The 22,008-nt window shown below is 32.4% G+C and overlaps 1 protein-coding gene and 1 long non-coding RNA gene across 6 annotated transcripts; one reads left to right on the top strand and one right to left on the bottom strand.

The window, feature by feature from the left end:
* The first annotated feature begins 7,062 nt into the window (after positions 1-7,062).
* On the top strand, positions 7,063-10,699 carry LOC117922637. The gene is made up of 2 exons (XR_004652521.1): positions 7,063-8,721; positions 9,212-10,699. It is a non-coding gene; the product is annotated as an uncharacterized LOC117922637 (long non-coding RNA).
* An 835-nt stretch (positions 10,700-11,534) lies between these two features.
* On the bottom strand, positions 11,535-19,123 carry LOC117922627 (developmentally-regulated G-protein 2). 5 transcript variants are annotated; one of them, XM_034840793.1, is made up of 12 exons: positions 19,013-19,123; positions 18,563-18,707; positions 18,194-18,261; positions 17,890-17,966; positions 17,301-17,481; positions 17,024-17,080; positions 16,619-16,693; positions 14,407-14,526; positions 13,179-13,349; positions 12,654-12,767; positions 12,370-12,540; positions 11,535-12,074 (listed from the first exon to the last, which is right to left on the bottom strand). In XM_034840793.1, exons 2-12 carry the CDS (start codon positions 18,630-18,632, stop codon positions 11,979-11,981), a joined length of 1,200 nt encoding a protein of 399 aa, XP_034696684.1. In that variant the 5' UTR covers positions 18,633-18,707; positions 19,013-19,123; the 3' UTR covers positions 11,535-11,978. The 5 variants fall into 5 exon arrangements, with proteins under 5 accessions (XP_034696684.1, XP_034696686.1, XP_034696685.1 ...); XM_034840795.1 differs by having other exon boundaries at positions 19,023-19,112; XM_034840794.1 differs by having other exon boundaries at positions 18,998-19,103.
* Positions 19,124-22,008: the final 2,885 nt, after the last annotated feature.

Genomic DNA, 22,008 nt, shown 5'->3' with positions numbered 1-22,008 from the left:
TTCTCCAACCCCCACATTTTATTTTTCATCAATTTTTATTTTTTATTTTTCATTTTTATTTTAAATTTAATGATGTGAGGGAAGACCCACCATAGGTTTTTCAATTCCACTTCAAAATATCTAATATAAAATACATTTAAATACAATAAAACAATACAAAAAAATATGTCCAAAATATATTTAGGACATGAATAAGATGACTAAGGTAAAAGGAAAAAAAAAAAAAGAGAAAAGGATTTAAAAACACCCATTGATATTATTGAATTGAATTTTATAGTCTATCTCGTTGTGTGATTTAAAAACAAGTTTTTATTTTTAAAAACAAAAAAGCCTATTTTTGTTTTTTTTAATATTATTTAACTGTTGTTGTCTAGAAACAATTTTTAAAAACAAAGTAAAAAATAAAACAATTTTTAAAGAACAAGTTATTTTCACTAGTTTTTAAAAAACAAAAGAAAAATATGAGTTTGTTTGATGATGTTTTTAAAAACTATTTTTAAGTTAAAGAATAAAAAACAATTTTGAAAAACAAGTTTTAGAAAACATGAGCAAACGAGCCCTTTGTTTTTAATTTGATTTCAAAAGTCCATTTTTAATAGAAATTCCAATAAAAGATACAAGATTTTTTAATTAAATTAATCAAAATATATGTTTTTCTATTTTCCCTAAAAAATGAGAAAATTTAAATATACTCAACTTTCATTCCGATGTTTACCACATCTTTTATTATCATCATCCTCGTTACTTTGTAAATGATAAATATTCGATAATTCTTTCATTTTCAAGATACAAACATCCTCTTATATTTTATATTTGTAGCTTTAAATTATATTAATAAAAAGTACTCAACTTGAACTTTTCGATTAAATTAAAGTACGAAGAGCCGTAATCTTTGAGGTCTTACTCAACCGATCTTATCGCAAAAATAGTGGGGTATCTAAATCTCTTAAAGAGTGCCTAAGAATCAAACATAGTTTATGAACTTAATTAATATAGTTAATTAGGGTTAGGACCACTAAATCATAACAGTGTGATATGGTAATTAAGTAATCATAATATATACTTAACTCAAATATTCTAGAGGAAATTGTTTTAAGCCAAGAAGCTTGAACTAGAGGAAAAGAAAAGGCTATCCTATAAGTCAAAAGTATGATAGGCTTGATTAAAAAGGACCCTAGGCTCATAGGAGGAATGATATTAGGAACCCTTTGGTCAATTTTAGTTGGATTATATTCTAAGTGACACCCATAATTTAATTTAATTAATTAATTTATTTATTTATTTTGTAAATTTTGGGTATTTTTAGCCCATGTGTCCTTTTTTTAAGATCTCATATCATAATATTGCACAATTAATAAAATAAATTATTATTTTAATAATAACGAGCCAAGTTAGTATTTGCCGTGAATCCTCCTATTAAATAATCATATATTATAATAAAAATATAAATTTTATAGCAAATACAACCTATTTTTGATTATTTATTTTCATTTGTAGCAAAATAAAATTGAAGAATGATAAAAGAAATAAACCATTTGACTTAAAATATATATATTTTTAAAATAATAATAATAATAATAATTTTAGTTTTTATTCTTGATTTCCTTTTTTTCTTTCTCTCATCCTTATTGACAACACCCAATGCCACAAACTATTTCAAACTCAGATTATAAATCAAGAATAAGAAACTATACAATTTACAAATCCCATTTTTTTATAAATAAAATTAAATAAATTAATACTAATTTATTTTAGTTGGTGAAGTGGGAGGTTGACAACAATGATGAGAGTAGTGTGACCATAGGTGTAAGAACACCAACCCATTCCAAGAGTCAAACTCTTTCTTTCTTCAACATACCTCTAAATTCTAATCATCACTATAGTCTTCTCCTTAAGCTTAAATTCAATAATAATAATAATAATAATATTAAAGATTTTCTTTAAAATTCCCCTTGTGAAGTGTTCAACTATAGGTATTACAAAAAAAAAAAAATATATATCAAAGGTAAAGTAATAAGACATGATTTATGAGGGAAAAAATCCATGAAATCATCACTTTAAAAAGGCTTAATGATGATAAAAATCTTTTATTTTAGTAAGGTGTTGGCGACAATCTCTTTAACTACTTGAAATAATACTAATATGTGTTGATTGTCACATTGTCTCTGTAAGACAATACAAAATCACGAGTTAAAATATTATGTTTGGTACTTAAAACTATTATAAATTATGTAATTATGAAAAAATTTTACGACCTTTTTCCCTCACTTATTCTTTAATACTATTAACTAATTTCATTTGTCGTTTACGCATGATCGAGCCTTATTGATGGCCTACGTACTCATCTCTATTGATTGAGGTAATTGATATTATTAACAAAAATGAGTTGTTGTCATCATAAACTTTATTGAATGTGTTTTGTGGGCAATTCTATGGGCTTGGGATGTTGCTTACCAACCATGCATAGTAGCAATAACACAAGACACAAGAGGTTTTATTGTGGCTAGGGTTGTAGGACCAAGTTTTGGATTAGGGTTCAAGTCTAAACCACAAGTGGGTTCATGGTTGGCTTAGACCACCTTCTTAATTTTGTAACTAGAAAGGCATACATGTTGGGTCATGTTCAACACAATTATCAATTTTGTTGAGCCATTGTCTATGGTGAGGAGTGATCATAGCCTCAAATGTGTTTATGTCTATCTCTAAAGGTCTCCTAAATCTTTTTGTTTTGTTCTCTCCTTACAATATGATTCAATTTATAGGATTTTTAATTTTTCAGGTTTGTCTTTATGTGTGTGATTATTTGAACATTCAAATCAATTATTAAAATAAATAAATGAGAGAGCTATGTTTTATTTTTGCAAATATTTATCAAACATATTATACCAATAACCCACTTTAAATATATTTTTAGCATAAAAATGAGAAAATTAAAAATATAAAAGATGAAAATTAACTATTTTTATTAGTTTAACAAAAAAATTATAATAAAATCTAAAATTTACAATACAAGACATATCTAAATTTTTACGACATATGAATTTTAATATTCGAAACCTATCTTATAACTTTGATTAATTTCTTTTATTTGACTATATTTATTTTATTTATATAAATATTATCTTTGATTTGAATTAGTTTTATTTTGGATTCAGAGATTATAGTTCTGTTTGATAAATGTTTTAAAAAATAATTTTTAAAAACAGTTTTTAAAAATTGTTCTATAATATTTCGCAGAATAAAGATCTTTTTAGAAACTTAAAATGTTTTTAACCTGTATTAAAAAATTTTAATATATTTTTAAAATAATTTTTATTTCTAACACTCTATTTTTAATTATTTTATATTTTTATATGATTATTTTAAAATTTTTTATTAAAAAACAAGTGAAAATAATTAAAAAATAATTTTAAAATATTTTATGAGAATATCTTATTTTTTGTTTTTTTTTAATGTTTTGATGTTTTTTGGTTTTGGGAATAAAAACTTGTTTTGAAAATAGTTTCTATACATGCACATATAAAATTTTAATTATTTTATAGATTTTTTTTCTAAAATTTTCTGTTTAAAAAGAAAATGCAATGTGGGGCCCACAAATGCACTGGCAACAAGCATGGCGGGAACACACCCGATTGGAAGCCACTGCAGCTTCATCACACGTGATGAACGGCCCAGCATGTCCCAGACCTGTCGCGCATGCACACGTGTGCTCCTCGCCGATCCCCGTAAGATACGCTGTTCTCCGGAACAGAATATCACTGTGGACCCTCACGCCCTCTTTCATTACCTCCCACCCTGCCTCCCTAACTCCCCACCACCACTCACCTTTTGACACCTGTACTCATTTCATCCACGTGTGCCTACGTCATCCGCAGCCGCGAAATCACTAAACTACCCTTGGAAGTCGCATCAGAATTTCGCTTTGGTACGGGCAGAATTGGAAAAGGGAAAATAAAATACAGGGTGAGACAAGGCAGCTTTAGTAAAAGAGAAAAAAAAGGGGGAGTTGGGGGGAGCAAAAAGAGAAAGGTGAGAATTTTTGGTGATCCCAAGAAGATTAACATCCAACTTCAACAGTGGCAGCTTTTTTCACTTTTTTTCTTTTTTTCTTTTAATTTTCTCTTCTTTTTTTTTCTGTTTGGAAAGTGAGAAAGAATTTGTGATGCTATGAGATGATCTCATGTTCTCTCAACCCTCTTTGGATTATGATGAGTTAAAGCCCTTTACTTTTTGTGTTCACATGAAATATTTGCAAAAAATACTCGAAATATTTAAGACCCATTAAAATTTTTTTATTAATTTCTCATCTTCTTCCTTTCAAAATAATTAAATTATTTTATTTTATAAATAAAAATTAGTCATGAAAAATTAAGGACCGTTTGATCATATTTTTTAAAATTTATTTTTAAAAACTATTATTTATTCTTTAAGTTAAAAACTAATAAAAACAATTCTTACTTATTTTTAAAAATTGTTTCTGTTTTAAAAAATAAAAAACTGTTTTTAAATTATATGATGAAATAGGTTCTTATATATTGAATTATATGGGTAGATGGTATTGTCAAAATTTTTAAATTTAAAGTTGGGTATATAAATTTTTTAAAGTTTATTTTTTATTTTTTATTTATAAAATTAATAAAGCTTTAAAAATATTTTTTAATAAATTAAATAAAATATTTTAAAAAAAAAATTCCCACTTTTTTTTTAGTATTTTTCGTAGTCCAAATGCTATTTAAAATTCTAAATAAAAGTATCTAATTCTAATGTAAAAAAAATCAATAATTTATATTAATTTACAAATTAATTATTTATTTACTATAAACTATTCTTTTGGGTTACTTTTTTTTTAATTAAAAAAAAAAGAGAAAAACAACAAAAATCCAACACACGTGCATCAGGGCAAATTCAAGTAGAGAAGGTCTAGAATGATTAGATATGTAACAAAATCATCACTTAGAAAGAGTAATTATATCATCACAATCCCACTCATCCTACTTTTGGATGTTGCCATACTCCTACATTCCAAAAAAGTTATGGATATATTAAAAAATAAAAAATAAAAAATAAAAAATAAAAAAAATAAAACACGACCCACAATTATGGGTTTCATATTTCCCAACATGAATCATATTTTTAGTTTAATTAAAAAATTTAAAAAATTATAATTACCCTTATTTTTAATAAAAATATTTTTAAGATATGTTTTTGAACAAAAAAGTTAATTAAGTAATAGTTATCCATCCTTTATTTTTTTTTTTTAATTAAGCATAAAAGAAGTACCTAGATCAAAAGTCAACCACATATGCCAAACTAGGATTTGGCTATATTATGCTAGAAATGTACTATCAATTAGAATCATTAATTCAACAAATTTAAATGGTTAGATAATAAACCAACAATATATGCCAAACTAGGTTTTTGACCATACGATATCGATAATGCATCCTCATAATTAACGATATAAGTCAAAGTAGGGTTTAATCAGGATACATTGAAAATATATCATTAATCAAAACTATACTGAATCAATATCGTATATTTTTCCGATGATGCTAATCGGTCAAAAGCTCACTCAAGTGCTTGTGAGTTAGAATCCATTTAAGATGACTTTATGTACTTAAACGATTTGGGTTGAAAGTTGGATTTGATACTAGATCAACATCATATATATATTTTTTATTAAATTAATATTATTTTTCGATGATACTTTCAATTTCCAATTGAAGGTCGACTAGATGCTTGCGTGGTGAGGTCCATCTATGGCGACCTAGGCCGTCTATTCGAATCTTATCGAATCACAAATTGGACGATGGTTGACACGAGACAAGTCCCAAGTTCCCAACTCCCCAAGTGGGAAAGCCATATTCCAACAAAGCAAAAACGTGCACGGTGGCTCATGAAAATAGGGCAACGACCCAACCCCACCATGTGCCTTTTGGTAGCTTTCAAATTAAAGCTAGGGCTATAGCTTTAGGCCACCTCCATACATTGCCCTAAAAAAAAATCACACCTTCATTATCATTTATCAAATTCATACTATGAGTCTAGAACCCACTTGTTTGTTCTTAGTCATTTTTCACATTTTTGTTCTTTAGTATATGGCTCTATTGAGACTTAGACCACTCTTTATTACACTCTATTAATACTTTTTCCTAACCTTACATTGATCGATGGCGACAATTTTGAGATTATGCCTCAATAATTTATATAAAAAAGTCTACTCCGACCATCATTGGTAACAATTTTACGACTATGTACTATGTACCTTCTTAATTGTCATTTCTATATTTAGGTACTAGTCTCAATCATAAAGATTGCATTATTATTTTTGAATTTCTTCACATTTCTAGTCGGTGATTTTAGTCACAATATTTGAACACCGAATATTTTTTTTTGGACTGACCTTGGAATAAAGTTTTCTTGCATTAAATTTCAAAATCGATTGAGTTGTATTATTGATGTATATAGAAGCCAAACAATCTTGTTCATGCCTACACGAGAGCATTGTGCTACTTTTCTCTAGAAATAGATTGATGGGCTAATTAAACCAGTTTACGGGATCCACATACTTATATGAGAAGCCCAAAATTTCACTCCCATACAAATCCTTGGTCCGATCCAATTATTCGATTTATTTTCAACTACTTACCTAATAATGAATTTCATTATCTTATGATCATTATAGATATGACCAACATTCATCAATGATTTTAGTTATTGATTTGGTCACCAACTTTCTTGACCTTTTGATATTGGGTAAGTGTCGTTTTTTCTAAACTAGTGGCATGGGAGATATAACTTGGGTTATATTGAGAGATAATCTAGTCATATTTGTAAAGTAATTAGTCACATTTGGTAGGGATTCAACGGTTAAGATTTGATTTTGTTTTGATCCAACGGCCAAAAATGGAGGTAACCTTCTCTCTTTGGTACTGTAGGCTGATCCGTTATTTCGGGCCAAGATTATCCAATGAGGGTATAAATGGGACAGGTTTGTAGACAGGCCTACTGTTGGGCTCATACCAAGTCTAGCCCAATCATGAATCTGGGTTGAACCTAGTCCTTGTCAGGACCATGGGCCCCCACATTGCAGATGATGAAGTGAGATCACATTTGGACGAGCAGAGGGTGAAGAGGAAGAAGAGAGAGGAGAGATAAGAGAATCGGATACTCTATGCCATCGGCGCATTTTAGCACGCCGGCCGGCATGAGCTTCGTTTCCGGCAGGAAAAAGACTTCCGGAGGTTCTTTCTCTGTAGTTTTTCCTTTATTCCTTGTAGTAATGAAATTTCAATCGAATGCATGGAGAGATTTGAGTTCTGACGTAGAGATCTAGGGCTTTTTTATTTTTATTTTTATTTTATTTTTTATTTTTTTTTACGCGTTTTAAACAAAGAATTTGCATTTTCAAGAGCTATGCGATTCTGATAATTGTGTTGAAAGAATTGAAGTGTTTGTGAAGATAAACATTTGCAGATTACTGGTGAAGAATTAACATTTTTTCTTGCTGAATATTTTTCTTAAGAATTGTGAATAATATATTAAGCCTCCTGCTAATTATGCGTGATCTCAAGTATTTGAGAATAGAGGTTCCGATTTGGCCATATTATATATCCGCTATTTTCAAGGAGGAATTTTGACTTGGTTGCAAAAGGAAAGGCCAAAAATTGACAGAGTTGAAGCAAAAGCAAATTGTTTCCGCAAAGTTGAAAGCTTCATTTAGCTTATTTAGGTGGAGTTTTCTTTAATTTGGAGTTCAAAATCTGAATAGGAAGCTATGCTGAAGTTTAATCGAGACTTCAGATTTAACATAAAAATTGATTATTTATTTATCATTATTTTCTTTTATATTTGGAGAAAATATTTGAAAATAAGACTTAAATTGAAAAATGATCTGTGCTAAAACATCTGAAATATATTAAGATTTCAGACAAAGAAAACAAACAAACAAACAAAAAACAAACAGGGCCTTAATGTTAAATGCTAAAATAACATTGAATTGTGTCAAATTAGGAGATGTATAATTCAGAATATTGAAACTTCCCACTTCTGCATAGTGGCAGAGAATAAGTGTTAAAACAAAGTTCTACTTGTTATTCTGATACACTGTCTTTATATAGCATGTGGACACTAAATTTGAGTAGGCATGGGCTGATGGCAGCTGCTTGTGATAATCTTTGGCCTGTGAAAACCTTGTAACGTGAAGTGTTATGGAAGAGGTAAAATTTATGTTTCCTGATGTTATGCCCATTAGGAATCAAGGTTTGTTCAACATAATAAATCTGAACTTAAATAGGGTAGCATGTGAGGACTTGCACACTATGAGGGACAATTTGTTGAAAGAAGAAATGGAATAACTAATGAGAGGAAATATATGTTGAGGGTTTGGTTAGAAGAATAGCAATGAGATTAGTAAGATTGATTCTTACCTATATTCACTTTCTTCTTTTCCCAAACCAATTTATCAGAGCTTTTTGTTATTTAAAAGGTATTGTCATTTGCAAGCTACAATGCTTTGTTCTGAAAAAGGGAATCTTCATGGGACTAAATATATGGGATAAGCTCCACATTTGTCTGACCTAAAGATGTTCTGATGTTGATGTGTTTTTGTTTCAAGGATCAGTGAGAGTAATGGCTAATGACTTTATTAGAACATGGCATCAGGTTGAAAAATTGTATTGGTTAAAACCATAGCTCAAGGGAGTGGCTCTGCAAATTCAGGTATATCCCACTTTTCCTATCTTGATTCTTTATCCATGTTACACATAACTAGAAGTTACCGTGCAAGTCCATGTTTTTGTTGTGTAGATTTCCAACTGTAAATCATTATATTTGAACTTTTTTTGCCCTATTGGTGATGGCAAGTAATTGTCTATGTGATCATGTTATCTCAACAGACACTTGCACAGATATATACCAGAGGCTCCTGGCATGTTTCTGCATGACATCTTTCTCCATGGTGGAGAAATTTGGGAACCGTAGTTTCCTTCTTTACACGTAGTGGCTCCATTTGTTATACAAGTTTTTTTTTTTTTCATAAAACAAAATCATGAAAAGGGATATGTCAATTTGATGGATCCTGTCTATCATTTGATTGATAAGGGGCTGAGCTATGTTATTGATACATCTGCACAAGAATCTGAAATCAATCCAGTTGCCTCCCCCTCTGTTAGGGCCTTTTAATTTAATCTGTTGTTTGCCTGTAAAACAGTTGACTTGAGATGAATGAGGAGTGGCAGCTCACGAATGAGGGATCTACTTCTTCATAACACCAGACAGCCTCAGCAGGCCTAGCATTGTCACCATATGCTGGAAGAAACACAATCTGTGTCTGTCTCATTGGATGGTTCCAGATATACACTGTTTTGACATTGGAGCTACTGTTTGTTGTCTTGCTCTCATAGTCAGCCTATCAATCTTAATAGAACATTTACAGCCATGATATTTCTGAAATTGACTATGATCTGAACCTTTCTGGCATTGAAGTAGACACAGGCAAATGGGGGGAGGCCATGAAAGGTGTCAACAGGGTTATGGCCCAGATGAACTTGCCAATTGCCAATCACTGCAGAGGATAAGCAAGAGTTTGAGAGGCAGAATGACAAGATGAGAATGGTGGTAGTCTTTACTCCCTCATAAAATTTGAATGCAAGAAAAGGAGCTTCACTTCAGAAAACAAGAAAAAGACCAGCTATGCAACATTCGTGAGTCTGTCACTCAATGCTATACAACCTAATGTCTGGAATGGTGGATAGTTGTTTTTGTTGATGTTTTTTGTTTCCTGTTTCAAGCAAAGATTGCATTCTAAGAGTCCATAACCCTTGATGCATCCTGCTACATTTGAACAAAGAGCTATTTATATGAACATTCTTTTGCATCTACAATTTTGCTGAAACTTTCAGTGCTTTTTACATTTGACTGAAGAAACTTCAATCGAGCTTTGTTGATCACTGTGACTTACGGGTAATTCCCTTCTGAAGCCACTTCTTCTAGAGGTTCACGGCAAAGTGGACAGTCAGAATGAGAATAAAGCCACATATTAATACACGGCGCATGGAAGGAATGGTTACAACGTGGGAGTTGCTGCAGATCTTCACCATCTTCAAACCCTAACAAGCATATTACACAGTCTGCATCAGAAGCTTCATCTTCTGGGGTGTTGAACCCTTTCTTGTACTTAAATGAGGAAACCAGATACCGGTTTAGGCTTCTGGAAGCAAAGCTCTTCTCCCCAAGAGAACTGAGAGAACTGTTTAACCGCTGTTGAGATATCTCCTGATGAGATAGCTGCTGGTAAACACACCAGCCGATCATGAAGAGAATGTAGACTGCAAGGCCGGAGCCGACAATTGCGGCCACCAGAAGGTCATGGTGGTTGAGCAACATCATTTGTTACTATCTCAAGGTGATGGTAAGTTCAGGGCATGATGACATGTTGGAAGGTGCCTGAAAGGGGGTTAGAAATTCGGAATTTGTGTGTGGAGAGTGGATGGGATTTTCAAGGGTTTCGATGATGGAAATTACTCCCAACTTTGGATTCTTCTGCTTTGGGCCTAACAGAAAAATGAATCTTGTAGCTTCATCAACAAGAACTAGAAAAACAGGACACAGCAGTTGTTGTCAAAGTTCACCTTTTCCAAGGTGGTTTAAAATGCTTCCTGTTGGTATAATTAAAGTCTCATTAGATTGTGTTTGGTTATTTTATTTTATTATTATTATTTTTTAAAAGAGATGAAATAATATTCATACTTAGACAAAATTTTTATGTTTGAAATTTTGCACATATAACTTTATTTTGATATTTTCATCTTGAACTTATGTTTGATGAGAAATACTGATTAAAAATTTATTTAAAAGATATTTTATATTTTTGTCTAAAAGAGGTTTTAAAAGATGAAGATTATTTTTTAAAATTTATATTTTCAATATCTATTTTAATAAATAAATAAATAACCCATTTTTGATAATCTAAATTTTACCGTTATACCTTCATATTATATATTTACACACTAATTCAATAATCTAAATTTTACCATTTGAACCATGTGTTATGTACCTTCATATTACATGCTTATACCCGTACAAAATCGGTGCATTTTCCTAACTATCCAAAATTGTTCAAATGGTGATTCCTTTTCATTATGATGGACTCTGTTGTATATTAATCTTCATTACAGTAGAATTTTCCTTTCATTAAATTAAAAAAAAAAAAAAAAAAACCCCTTCGTACTTCAAACAAGCTTTTAGCTTCTAGTAAGCCAACTGCTTTGAAGTCTTTTGCCTTAAAAGGTACTTCCATCACCCAAAAGAAAAAATATATATGCATAGGACATTTCCACTGCAACTAGTTACTAAAAAATAACAAACCCAGCTTCATATTCATGCCTTGAACCCAACCATTTCATAATATTGAAAGCAACTTTTTTTTTTTAAAAAAAAAAGGAAAGTCAAGGGCATAAAGCCAAAGACAGATCCAATATTTTGTTCCAAGTTGACTCTTAACTGCAAAAGTGCAAGGATTACAAACCAAGGTGTTTTCAGGTGCTAATTCAGTGTTTGATTAACTTGACACAGGATAATAAAAGAGAAGGCAGGCATATATATTCTCATAGAAAGTCGACAAACCCGGCTCCCAACGCCCACAAACAAAACTCAAAACAAAAATTTCCCCTTTTGGGTGTGAGTAAATCCAAAATACTGGTTTGAAGGACTTCCCAAGAAAGCAGCTTTACCTGAATACAACAGATGAGCTGAAAAGATAATCTAATAATAGCCAAGCTCCACAAGAAGAATGTGAAGCAAAGCTCTTGCACCAAATCTTCGCTTCAAATGATTGTTTGCCCTTTTGGTGATAAATATGATGGTCTCTTCATCCTCTATGATGCCCTATACTTTCAAACTTTCAATCCCTACTTCATTATTTTGTGTCATTTCACACAAGAACCATGGATGTGAATTGGGGTGTCCAATCTATGAAATTATGTCTTCAAGGGAGCCTTCTTCTCTCTGTCAGATATTCGAGCAGGGGCTGTTGAATGTGATTTGAACCGACCTCTTCCTCCATCTTCCTTTTCCTGGAAAATACAAATTACAGATGTTTTACGTTTCATTCTGTTGGGAAAATGAGAAAAGGAAAAAGAATTTGAAATTCTTGCTAACAATCGAGGTTGGAATGGTCATAAGTTTCCATTCCATTATCTTATTTGTTCCCTCTATAGTAAAAATAAAATAAAACATAAAAAGATAAAAAAATCCTGGAGGGCTAGCGTAAATTCTTTATCAAACAAGTTCTGAATTAAAGCAATCATGTTCAAGTTCAGTACATTAACTTCTACTCAGATGACTAAAGGAAATAAATGTTTGCCGCACCTTTTTCTTAACAACCTGAACCACATCTTCATCATGAAGAATATGAGAAAGGCCACAATGTTGTGGATAGTGTCTCGCACTTGTACCCCACACCAACACATATTTCACTTCCTTCACCAGATTCCGGTGAAGATGGTTGCAAAAGTCCTCAACGGTACATCCACCTCTATCCTAAAATTACAAACAACAAGAAGGTTTAAAGAAAAGGAAAAGGAAACAGAAACTTCCTCTGCAGAAGTAGCAGTACCAAATCACAATAATAAAAAGAAGTGCATGTAACATACAGTAGAGAGAACTGCAGGATCATCAAAATCAGCCTGCTGTCCTTGCGGTTTTGTATAAACTCTTACAAGCCCCATCTCGTCCCACATCTTGGCAAGCAGTCTGTCTAGGTTCAGCTGTTTAAGCAAACATAATAGCCATAGAAGTTAATATTTCCAGAACATTCGCTTTCAAAGGGAAAATGGTAGGCATTATTTTGCTTAAACCATCTTAGCCTTTCAACTGATATTTTGATGCACTTAAACACGTTTTGATGTGCTTTCTGCATGAAGCAGAAAATGGGATGTAACAGAAACAAAGAAGAACAACTTAGAATAGCAATCATTATTATTCACTGGCCAAGCATATGGAAAACATGAATCAAACGTTCTGTCCTATATTATCATAATCAACAAGAAAAGTTCGTGTATCTTTCACAAATAAGAAACAAAGTGTAGCCAAAATGAATTTGAGTTGTTTCATAATTAAACAATTTCAGACAAACAAGGTGCTAAACATTAACACAACTGTGTGCGTCCATGTCATACCTTCAGATTGCAGCTGATGACAACAGAATTTGGCTGCCGGGCTAACTTGTCAACATCATCAATACCAACAACATCTATCTTGTTGTAGACATATATACATTTCATGTATTTACGGTTTCCCTCAATGACATCAATAAGATCATCCACTGTGGCATCCTCACGGAATAACAACTACAACAAAATCCATCAGTAAATGAGTACCCTTTTCCTTAGAGCAGCTAGTAAGTTATTTGGAATGTCAAAATCATCAACCACATAAACAGGATATGTATAAAAAAGCACAGGCAAGGAAAAATGTATATGCATATAAGATTGAATCAAGATATTGTGCCATAATTATCCCTAGAGCACCACAGGAATTCGCTCTTTACTATAGAAACCCCATCTGCTAGCTAATTTGTTTAATCTTATCCTTTTCTCTGCATGAACTTTTCCCTTCACATAATTAGTTTTATTCATATTCAAAGTTTAAAATGCCATGACCACCATAAAAAAAAGGCCTTGAACTAACTAGAAAGGCCATGATAATTTATTTGCATATAAAAATCTCATCTGCTAACTTGTTTATATGATTTTTTTCCCTTACTGAAATTCACTTTTTTCAAATTATTTCTCACCTTGGAATATCAAGGTAAGAATGACCGATATGAGAAAACGAAAATCAAGGAAAGATTGATGTCCGATTTTCTATCAATTGTTTCACACTTTCAACATAACACTGAGTATCTGTGATCCAAATAATAGCGTGATGTGATAAACAAACATTGCACATGTAGTTTGCTTCCTTAACAAATGAAGTTGTGAAACAGGAAACTTATTGCATAATTCTAAAATAGATCAGTTGAAACAACAACAAGCTGTTCAGGAGCATGCCAACAGTAACACATTTAAGAAACAAATATGAACTCAGAGGGAGCTAAGCATAGAAAACATTTTTTTTCCTAGTAAACCTGAGAGTAAATGGATCATAGTGAAACCAAAATGTGATTGGAGATGCACTAATGTCATGAAATTCACAAGTGTCCATGTCTCCATTTATTTATCATTTAAGCCATAAAAGTGAAATAAAAGGTTTTTCAGAATCAAGCAATTGTATTACCTGATCAAGCAATAAAGTACAGTTATTATTCCCACAGTTCTAATGCAAGTCCATATTTTCATGACAATTAGGTTCTTCAGTATTCTGTATAAGGATGGATGCAGTCTATACAAAGCCAAAACAGAATACCTCAGCATTGTGAATTTTGTATTCATGTAGAATTTGATAACAAAGCTTCTCATCCACATGAGTCAAAGGTACAGTGCTGTTGAAAGAAATGCCCCCAGATTTTTTCTTCTTGAAGTATATCTGCAAATGAAATCAAAGCACAAAGTTATAGGAAGAAAAACCTAGGATCCCAATATCCTTACAGAGGTTGAGGCAAAGAGAGAGAGAGAGAGAGAGAGAGAGAGTAGCTCTAAAGAATTCAACCTTACTTATAGTCAAACATATTGTGAGTGTTTAGCAAAGTTGGCAATTCTAGACAGAATTCCTAAGTGTCTCCTAACTCAGTTTTCCGAATCCTTTCTCAAACTCCTTGCCTAATGAAGATCAAGTGCAGAAATTGCTTAGAGGCCAAGGTATGTAGTTGAGGTTAGAGATGGATGAAATTGAATAAACCATGTTTTTCAAATTGTTTTTTATTTCTTGAAATATTTCTTTTAAGGAGCTAAGGAGGCTTGGCAAACATTATTTTTTTTTTTACTAAGTGTTTAAATGCCCTATTCTAGGATCGACCCAACTTTGGGTCAAATCGATCAAAGTAGTTTTTTTATTGATGTTTTCTAAGTCGTCGAATCAAGGGCTTCTTTCATATTAAAAACCTAAAACTTGCTTCCTATTGAAGGAGAGAACATCAAAGAGACACTAGTAGCTGTTCTCCCCTTATGCTCTATTTTTCTTACCAAATTTAGGGTGTTCGGTTGCCAAGAAAATCCCGTTTTCTTCCTGATTTTCAAGCTGTTTTCAACTGATTTACTAGAGGAAAAATAGGTTGATTCCTTCATTTATTCATCTCTCAATTTCTGATCTATTTGGGTTTGGGTGAAAACCCATTTTCTTATTACGTGGATTCAAGAAGAGGTTGAGATCAAGCTTGGGGCAGACTCCAAGTGTGCTTCGGAAGAAGAAAGTGTGAAGCTAAAAGTGGAAAGGTGCTAATCAAGTGGTATGAGAACTTGAGGTAAATAAAACCTTGTATTCAATTTTTATTCTTCATAATGGACGTTTTTTATCGGTTGTAAATCCATGGTTTTTTATCTCTTCAAAGATTTTCCACGTTAAAATCTAGGGTCATTGTCTCTTTCTCTCATCCTACTCTTTGATTTATTTTCAGTTTTTTATATTATTGGTTACTTGGGCATATATGTTGAATGGAAGAAAAATAAGCTAAAATAGGTGTGATTATCCATTGGATACCTTGAATAAATTTTCTGTTCATTTTGGTTAATGATATTAAGTAGTAATTGGAAATGAGTTAAGGAGATAATTGTTCTTATGGATTAATTTTGGGGAGTGTTGAAGCATTTGCATATGACTTGCTTTTATAAATTGTTGGGAGAGTGTTGTTGCCTTCATACTTGCTTGTGAATTTTATTCTTTGTTGAAAAGTTGTTGGAAGAGAAGTTTATAGACATTGAGAAATTCTAAGGAAAGATAATATGTGTTGGGGGGTCTTTTAAATTGTTCAAAAACACCCATTCATCACCCCTCTAAATGTAATCCATCATTGAGATTCACCTTCACATATGGACTACATAAATTTTTGGGATTATTCAAGGATGATTCAAATTTTGTTAATACCGAAAACATAGTAAATAAAGAGTTAAAACTCAAATAAATCGGAGTGGGGAAATGTGAGTGCTTGCTTGGGAAAACAAATGTTTATTTTTTCAACGTGGAATTACTCACAATAATTTGAGAGGATTCTGTAAATAACCCATAATTATTTGTAAAGTCAAATATCATAACCTAAGACAGAGTTGGACAATACTATTGAATATTGCCAAATTTGGATGCCTTTTCTTAAGCATGTCAAAACTACAATACAGAATTTCAGGCAAGATTCACCTTTTCCAATCCAAAGAAGTAAGATTTGAGTTTATTCACATGGTAGGGACTAAATGACAAATATACTGGATCACATGAGCTTTCTTGACACACAACTAGATTCAGTTACAAACAACCCACTGAAAGCATAGCATTACAACAAATCAACAGGAAATTAAAAAAAGAGAAATGGAACCAACCAGAAAAACAAAGAACCAGCACCACATTAAAATAATTAGATGTTTGATTGCCTATTAAAATTAAAAAAGCAAATAACTACAAGATGAGAGATATATAAGAGAACTTTGGAGCTTTCATGCATCCATACAGATTCTTGAAGAAATAATCTTACTTGGGGTGGTTTTTTGTTTAAACGCAAACCCACAGCTTCCAGCTCTTTGGTCAATATTTGTCGATGACCCTCACTCTGAAACATTTTGCAAATAGTTTACAGCAACCAGAACACATGTCAGACTCCCTTTAAGAGCAAACCCATTGGGAAAATAAAAGCAACAATAGAATCATCAACTGCCATACTTAGGAACAACAAGGTTAGAAAAGGATATTTTGCATCTTGTTATAAATAATAATTATAATAATAATAGTAATGGAACATCAACCATGGTTTACTGGTATTCATCCTTTGAGGGTGAAAATGAGCTTGGTAACAGTAGAAAAAATTTCCAGTCTATTTCAAATTACAGTAACCACAATATTGATTCATCAACTAGAAAATATTAAACAAGCAGATACTTACTTTTGAGGCATCAAGAACCATTAACACAATGTCTGATGACTTGGAAACAGCAATAACCTGAACAGAAAAACAGTTTTATCAAAGGTAAGAAATTTCTACATATCCAGCCCAAATAACAGACAACAAAAGGAACATATGTCAACCAACAAAGCCATATCCATCTCATTTTGGAAAACAATCATAAAAAATAGACCATACATTATACGATAATGATGCAATGTTAGTAGTTGCTATATACAGACTTAATATGACAGTAGAAAACAAGCAATTAAGTTACCTGCCTACCACGTCCCTTCCCTTCGGAAGCACCTTCAATAATTCCAGGAAGGTCAAGCAGCTGAATTTTGGTATCATTGTAGTGTATAATACCAGGGATGCAAGTAAGTGTTGTGAATTCATATGATGCTGCCTCTGAATGTGTGCCGGTTAAGAGTGTCAGAAGGGTTGACTTCCCCACACTGTCAAAGAAAAAGAAATTCTAAGAAGGGAATTTTGTGCAGTAAAACCAATGCATCATAATGCGCACATGCAAATATCTACAAACAGAGAGAACCAAGGTATTATTGGTAACAACCTGCAAATGATAAAGTAATATGACACAAATGCATTTAAGAATTCACATATTAGTAAGTACAAAAATTGCAAGAAAAGTTTTGTCCTTTTAACTTGCAGCTTGATACTTCCACTATACTATCAATCAACTCATAAACAAGAGACCAAACTCTGTGCCTGCAAATGTTTTCCCTCTTTTTGCAATAAATCACATAGTGTAATCTTTGATTAGCCCTTTATCATTTTCATTGAAGCTGAAGTATAACACAGTTCCAGAAAGCATAAGAACACATAGATTCACAAAGGAGGCAAACCTTGGAAACCCTATTAATGCGACTCGTCCATGTCCATATTTTGTCACTTCAAAGCCTTCCCCAGCTCCACTCGAACCCTTACTCATGGTTAAAGAAAAACAATAAATAAAAAGCAAACCCTCAAGCATATTTACGAATAGGGAAAGATATAAGAAAAAGAAAAATATCAACAAGAGACAATCACACTGGAAAGAAAATTAATACGTGATATTTAACCAAAATACTGACCAGATCAAAATAAATAAATAAAAATTACACGCTAGAGCATCTCAACCATGAAGGGCAACACTTGAAACTCACATACCTTTGGGGGCTCCAATAATTGTGTCCTTAGCTTTGCTATCTTTGCCTTGAGCTGACCCAGATGATACTCTGCATTGATGTGCAAAAGTTTATGAATTTTCTCCTATTAGGAGTTGAAAATAACTGTGCAAAAGTGCAAGAATATGGTGGCAAGAGTGAGTATGGAAATCCAATAAACTTGAACTAACACTTTGATTGCGATTTACCCGGAAATGCTTCTCATCTCCTACTCAAAAATTCAACAACTAAACAATAACCTACTTTCGCTTGATCCCATATCCAACTAACCAAAAACCACTACAAATTTTCACTCCAATTGTCAACAAGTTCAAATTATACAATATAACTGATGATGAATGATGTAACGAACCAGTGGCTTTATTCTTCTGGGTACGCGCCATCTCGGCTTCGATTTCTTTAATCTTCTCTACGATCCCCATTTTCCCCCGAATTGCAGCTGCCACTCACCTCACTTAACAAAAAGATTCAAATCCCAACTACCTCAAGTTCCTTATCTGCTACCACAGGAAACAAAAGGTCAAAAATGAGTTTCTGGAATTGAGATAATCTCCAATGTTACAATAATCCACAAAGGAACCAAACCCAAAGCAACAATCGCCTTCTGCCCAAATTTCATCTATTTTGATTATGACCCAGAAGGCGTTTCTGGCACTAATTAATTGAAATTAAGCAACTGAATTCACGAAATTCATCAAAACAGAAACAGGAAAAAAACAAAAGAAAAGAAAACCCTTATATTACTGTAAATTAAGCGTAAATGTTATGAAATCAGCAGAGTGTATACAGAGGAAGAGAGTACTCGAAGCTACTTTTGCACGGACGTGAATTACTGGTGTCCGGACGAATTAGGGTTTTTGGATATCGGAGTTGGAAGTCTCAGACCAGTGGCTCTTTGCGATGAAGTGGGAATGGTTCTGGCTTTTATTTGGGATGTTCACTTCTTCTAGGGGATATTTCAGTCATTTAATATATACTAATACTCTTTTTAATAAATTATTAACATTTTTATCTTAATTAAAAGAGACATTCAAAATTCAATTTTAAAAATTTAATAGCAATCGTTGTAAAATGAGAATAAATGTGACTCAAATAAAAGTAGAGATGACTATGTATTACTTTAATAATATATATATATATATATATATATATATATAAAAGAGAGAATGAGAGAAAAGAATTTTTTTTTTTTCTCGGGATGCTCTTACATGGGGTGTAAGAAGCCTTTTATAGGCTTCATAATATGAACTTTCATTACTCATCTTAAAGATGAGTAATGGGAGTTCATATTGACCATCAATGTGGTCATTCACCACTCTTCATTTACAACACTCCCCCTTGGATGACCACCATATTAAAAGAATATGCATCATTAAAACTTTGCTAATAAAAAACCCTATAGGAAAAACCTAGCGAAGGAAAAAGAGTACAATATTATTTTCTTGGTATATTAGGACTGTCTCGTTAAAAACCTTGCTAGTAAAACCCGGTAGGACAAAACCTGGACGAAGGAAAAAAAAAAAGGTACAGTACACTAACACCCTTTTACAATCTTACTCCCCCTCATGTTGATATATTTGAGTTGACGCATTCCAATCTTATGTATTAACTTCTTGAATGTTGAGGTCGACAATGATTTTGTGAATAAATCTACTAGATTATCACTTGAGCATATTTGTTGCACATCAAATTCACCACTCTTTTGGAGTTCATGTGTATAAAAAGAATTTTGGTGAAATGTGTTTAGTTCTATTTCCTTTAATATAACCCCTTGTTATTTGTGCAATGCATGCAACATTATCTTTAAATAATATTATTGGGTCACCTTTGATAAAGGAGAGTCCACATGATTCCTGAATATGCTGGATCATAAATCTTAGCCATATACATTCACGACTTGCTTCATGAATCGTCAGTATTTCTGAATGATTTGATGATGTGGTCACCATTGTTTGTTTGACAGATCTCCATGAAATAGCAGTACCATTGCAATTAAACACATACCCTGTTTATGACCTACCTTTATGTGGATCTGAAAGATATCCTGCATTTGCATATCACAACAATTGTTGTTTTGATTCCTTTGAGTAAAATAAACCCATATCAGTAGTTCCGCGAAGATAACGCAATATATGTTTGATACCATTTCAATGTCTTCGAGTTGAAGCGAAACTATATCTTGCTAATAAATTGACAGAAAAAGCAATGTCTGGACGTGTACAATTGGCAAGATACATAAGTGCACTAATAGCACCAAGATATGGTACTTCAGGACTAAGTAACTCTTCATTTTTTTCGCAAGGACAAAATGGGTCCTTTTTCACATCAAGGGATCGAACAACCATTGAAGGACTTAAATGATGCACTTTATCCATATAAAAACGCTTCAAAACTTTCTTAATGTATGTTGATTGATGTACTAAAACTCCATTTGGAAAATGCTCGATCTGCAGGCCGAGACAAAATTTTGTTTTTTCAAGATCTTTCATCTCAAATTCCTTTTTCAAGTAATTTGTTGTTCTTGTGAGCTCTTTAGGAGTTCCAACAAGATTTAAGTCATCAACATACACTGCAATAATTGCAAATCCGATTTCTGATTTCTTATTGAAGATGCATGGGCATATAGGGTTATTCACATACCCTTCTTTTAGCAAGTATTCGCTAAGGTGATTGTACCACATGCGTCCAAATTGCTTTAATCCATACAAGGATCGTTGTAACTTGATTGAGTGCATGCTATGAGGCTTTGTACTATTTGCTCCAGGCAATTTAAATCATTCAGGGATTTTCATGTATATATCATTATCTATAGATCCGTATAAATATGTTATAATAACATCCATGATACGCATATCCAGTCTTTCTGAGACTGCCAAACTAATTAAGAAATGAAATGTGATTGCGTTCATGACGGGAGAATATGTTTCCTCGTAGTCAATACCAGGTCTTTGCGAGAAACCTTGTGCTACTAATCGTGTTTTATATCTTATGATCTCATTTTTCTCATTGCGCTTTCGTACAAATACCCATTTATACCCAACAGGTTTTACATCTTCAGGTGTTTGGACTACAGGTCCAAAAACTTCTCATTTTGTTAATGAGTTTAACTCTGCCTGTACAGCTTCTTTCCATTTTAGCCAATCATTTTTATGTCGACATTCTTCCACATTTCGTGGTTCGGGATCTTCATCATTTCTTATGATATCAGAGGCCACTTGGAAAGCAAAAATATTGTTAATAACAATATTGTTTCGATCCCATTTTTTTCCCGTGTGTACATAACTTACTAAGATCTCACAATTTTCAGGTACCTGTGCCTCTTTAGGGGCTTCTCGTTCAATATGTGGCTTTTCATGGGCTTTTTATTCAATATGTGTCTCTTCAGGGGCTTTTTGCATTATTTGTGCCTTTTCTAGGGCTATAGATTTATCAATTTTAAACTGATTAGTCATTTTGATGGCCTCTTCTAAAGTGCAAAGTTTTTTTTGGGTTCTCCTCTTCCGGGGAGTTACATCCTTTGAGCCAACAGGTCTACCACACTTCAGGCGTATCTTAGATTCATTTGTTAACTGTCCTACAGGGACATCAATCCGTGTTGGAGTATTTGCATCCGGGATATGTGACTTTGTCACTTTCTTTGTATCAATGAATGTATTTGGTAATTGATTTGCAAGATTTTGCAAATGAATGATCCTTTGAACTTCTAGTTCACGTTCATTTGTACGAGGATCAAGATGGGTCATAGTAGATGTTTTCCAACTAATTTCTCGTCGTTCTTCAGGAATCGACTTTTCTCTC

This window comes from Vitis riparia, chromosome 9 (assembly GCF_004353265.1).
Source record: "Vitis riparia cultivar Riparia Gloire de Montpellier isolate 1030 chromosome 9, EGFV_Vit.rip_1.0, whole genome shotgun sequence".
NCBI classification, from domain to species: domain Eukaryota; kingdom Viridiplantae; phylum Streptophyta; class Magnoliopsida; order Vitales; family Vitaceae; genus Vitis; species Vitis riparia.
Note: the sequence above shows the minus strand (reverse complement) of the source record. Positions and strands in the feature narration are given on the sequence as shown.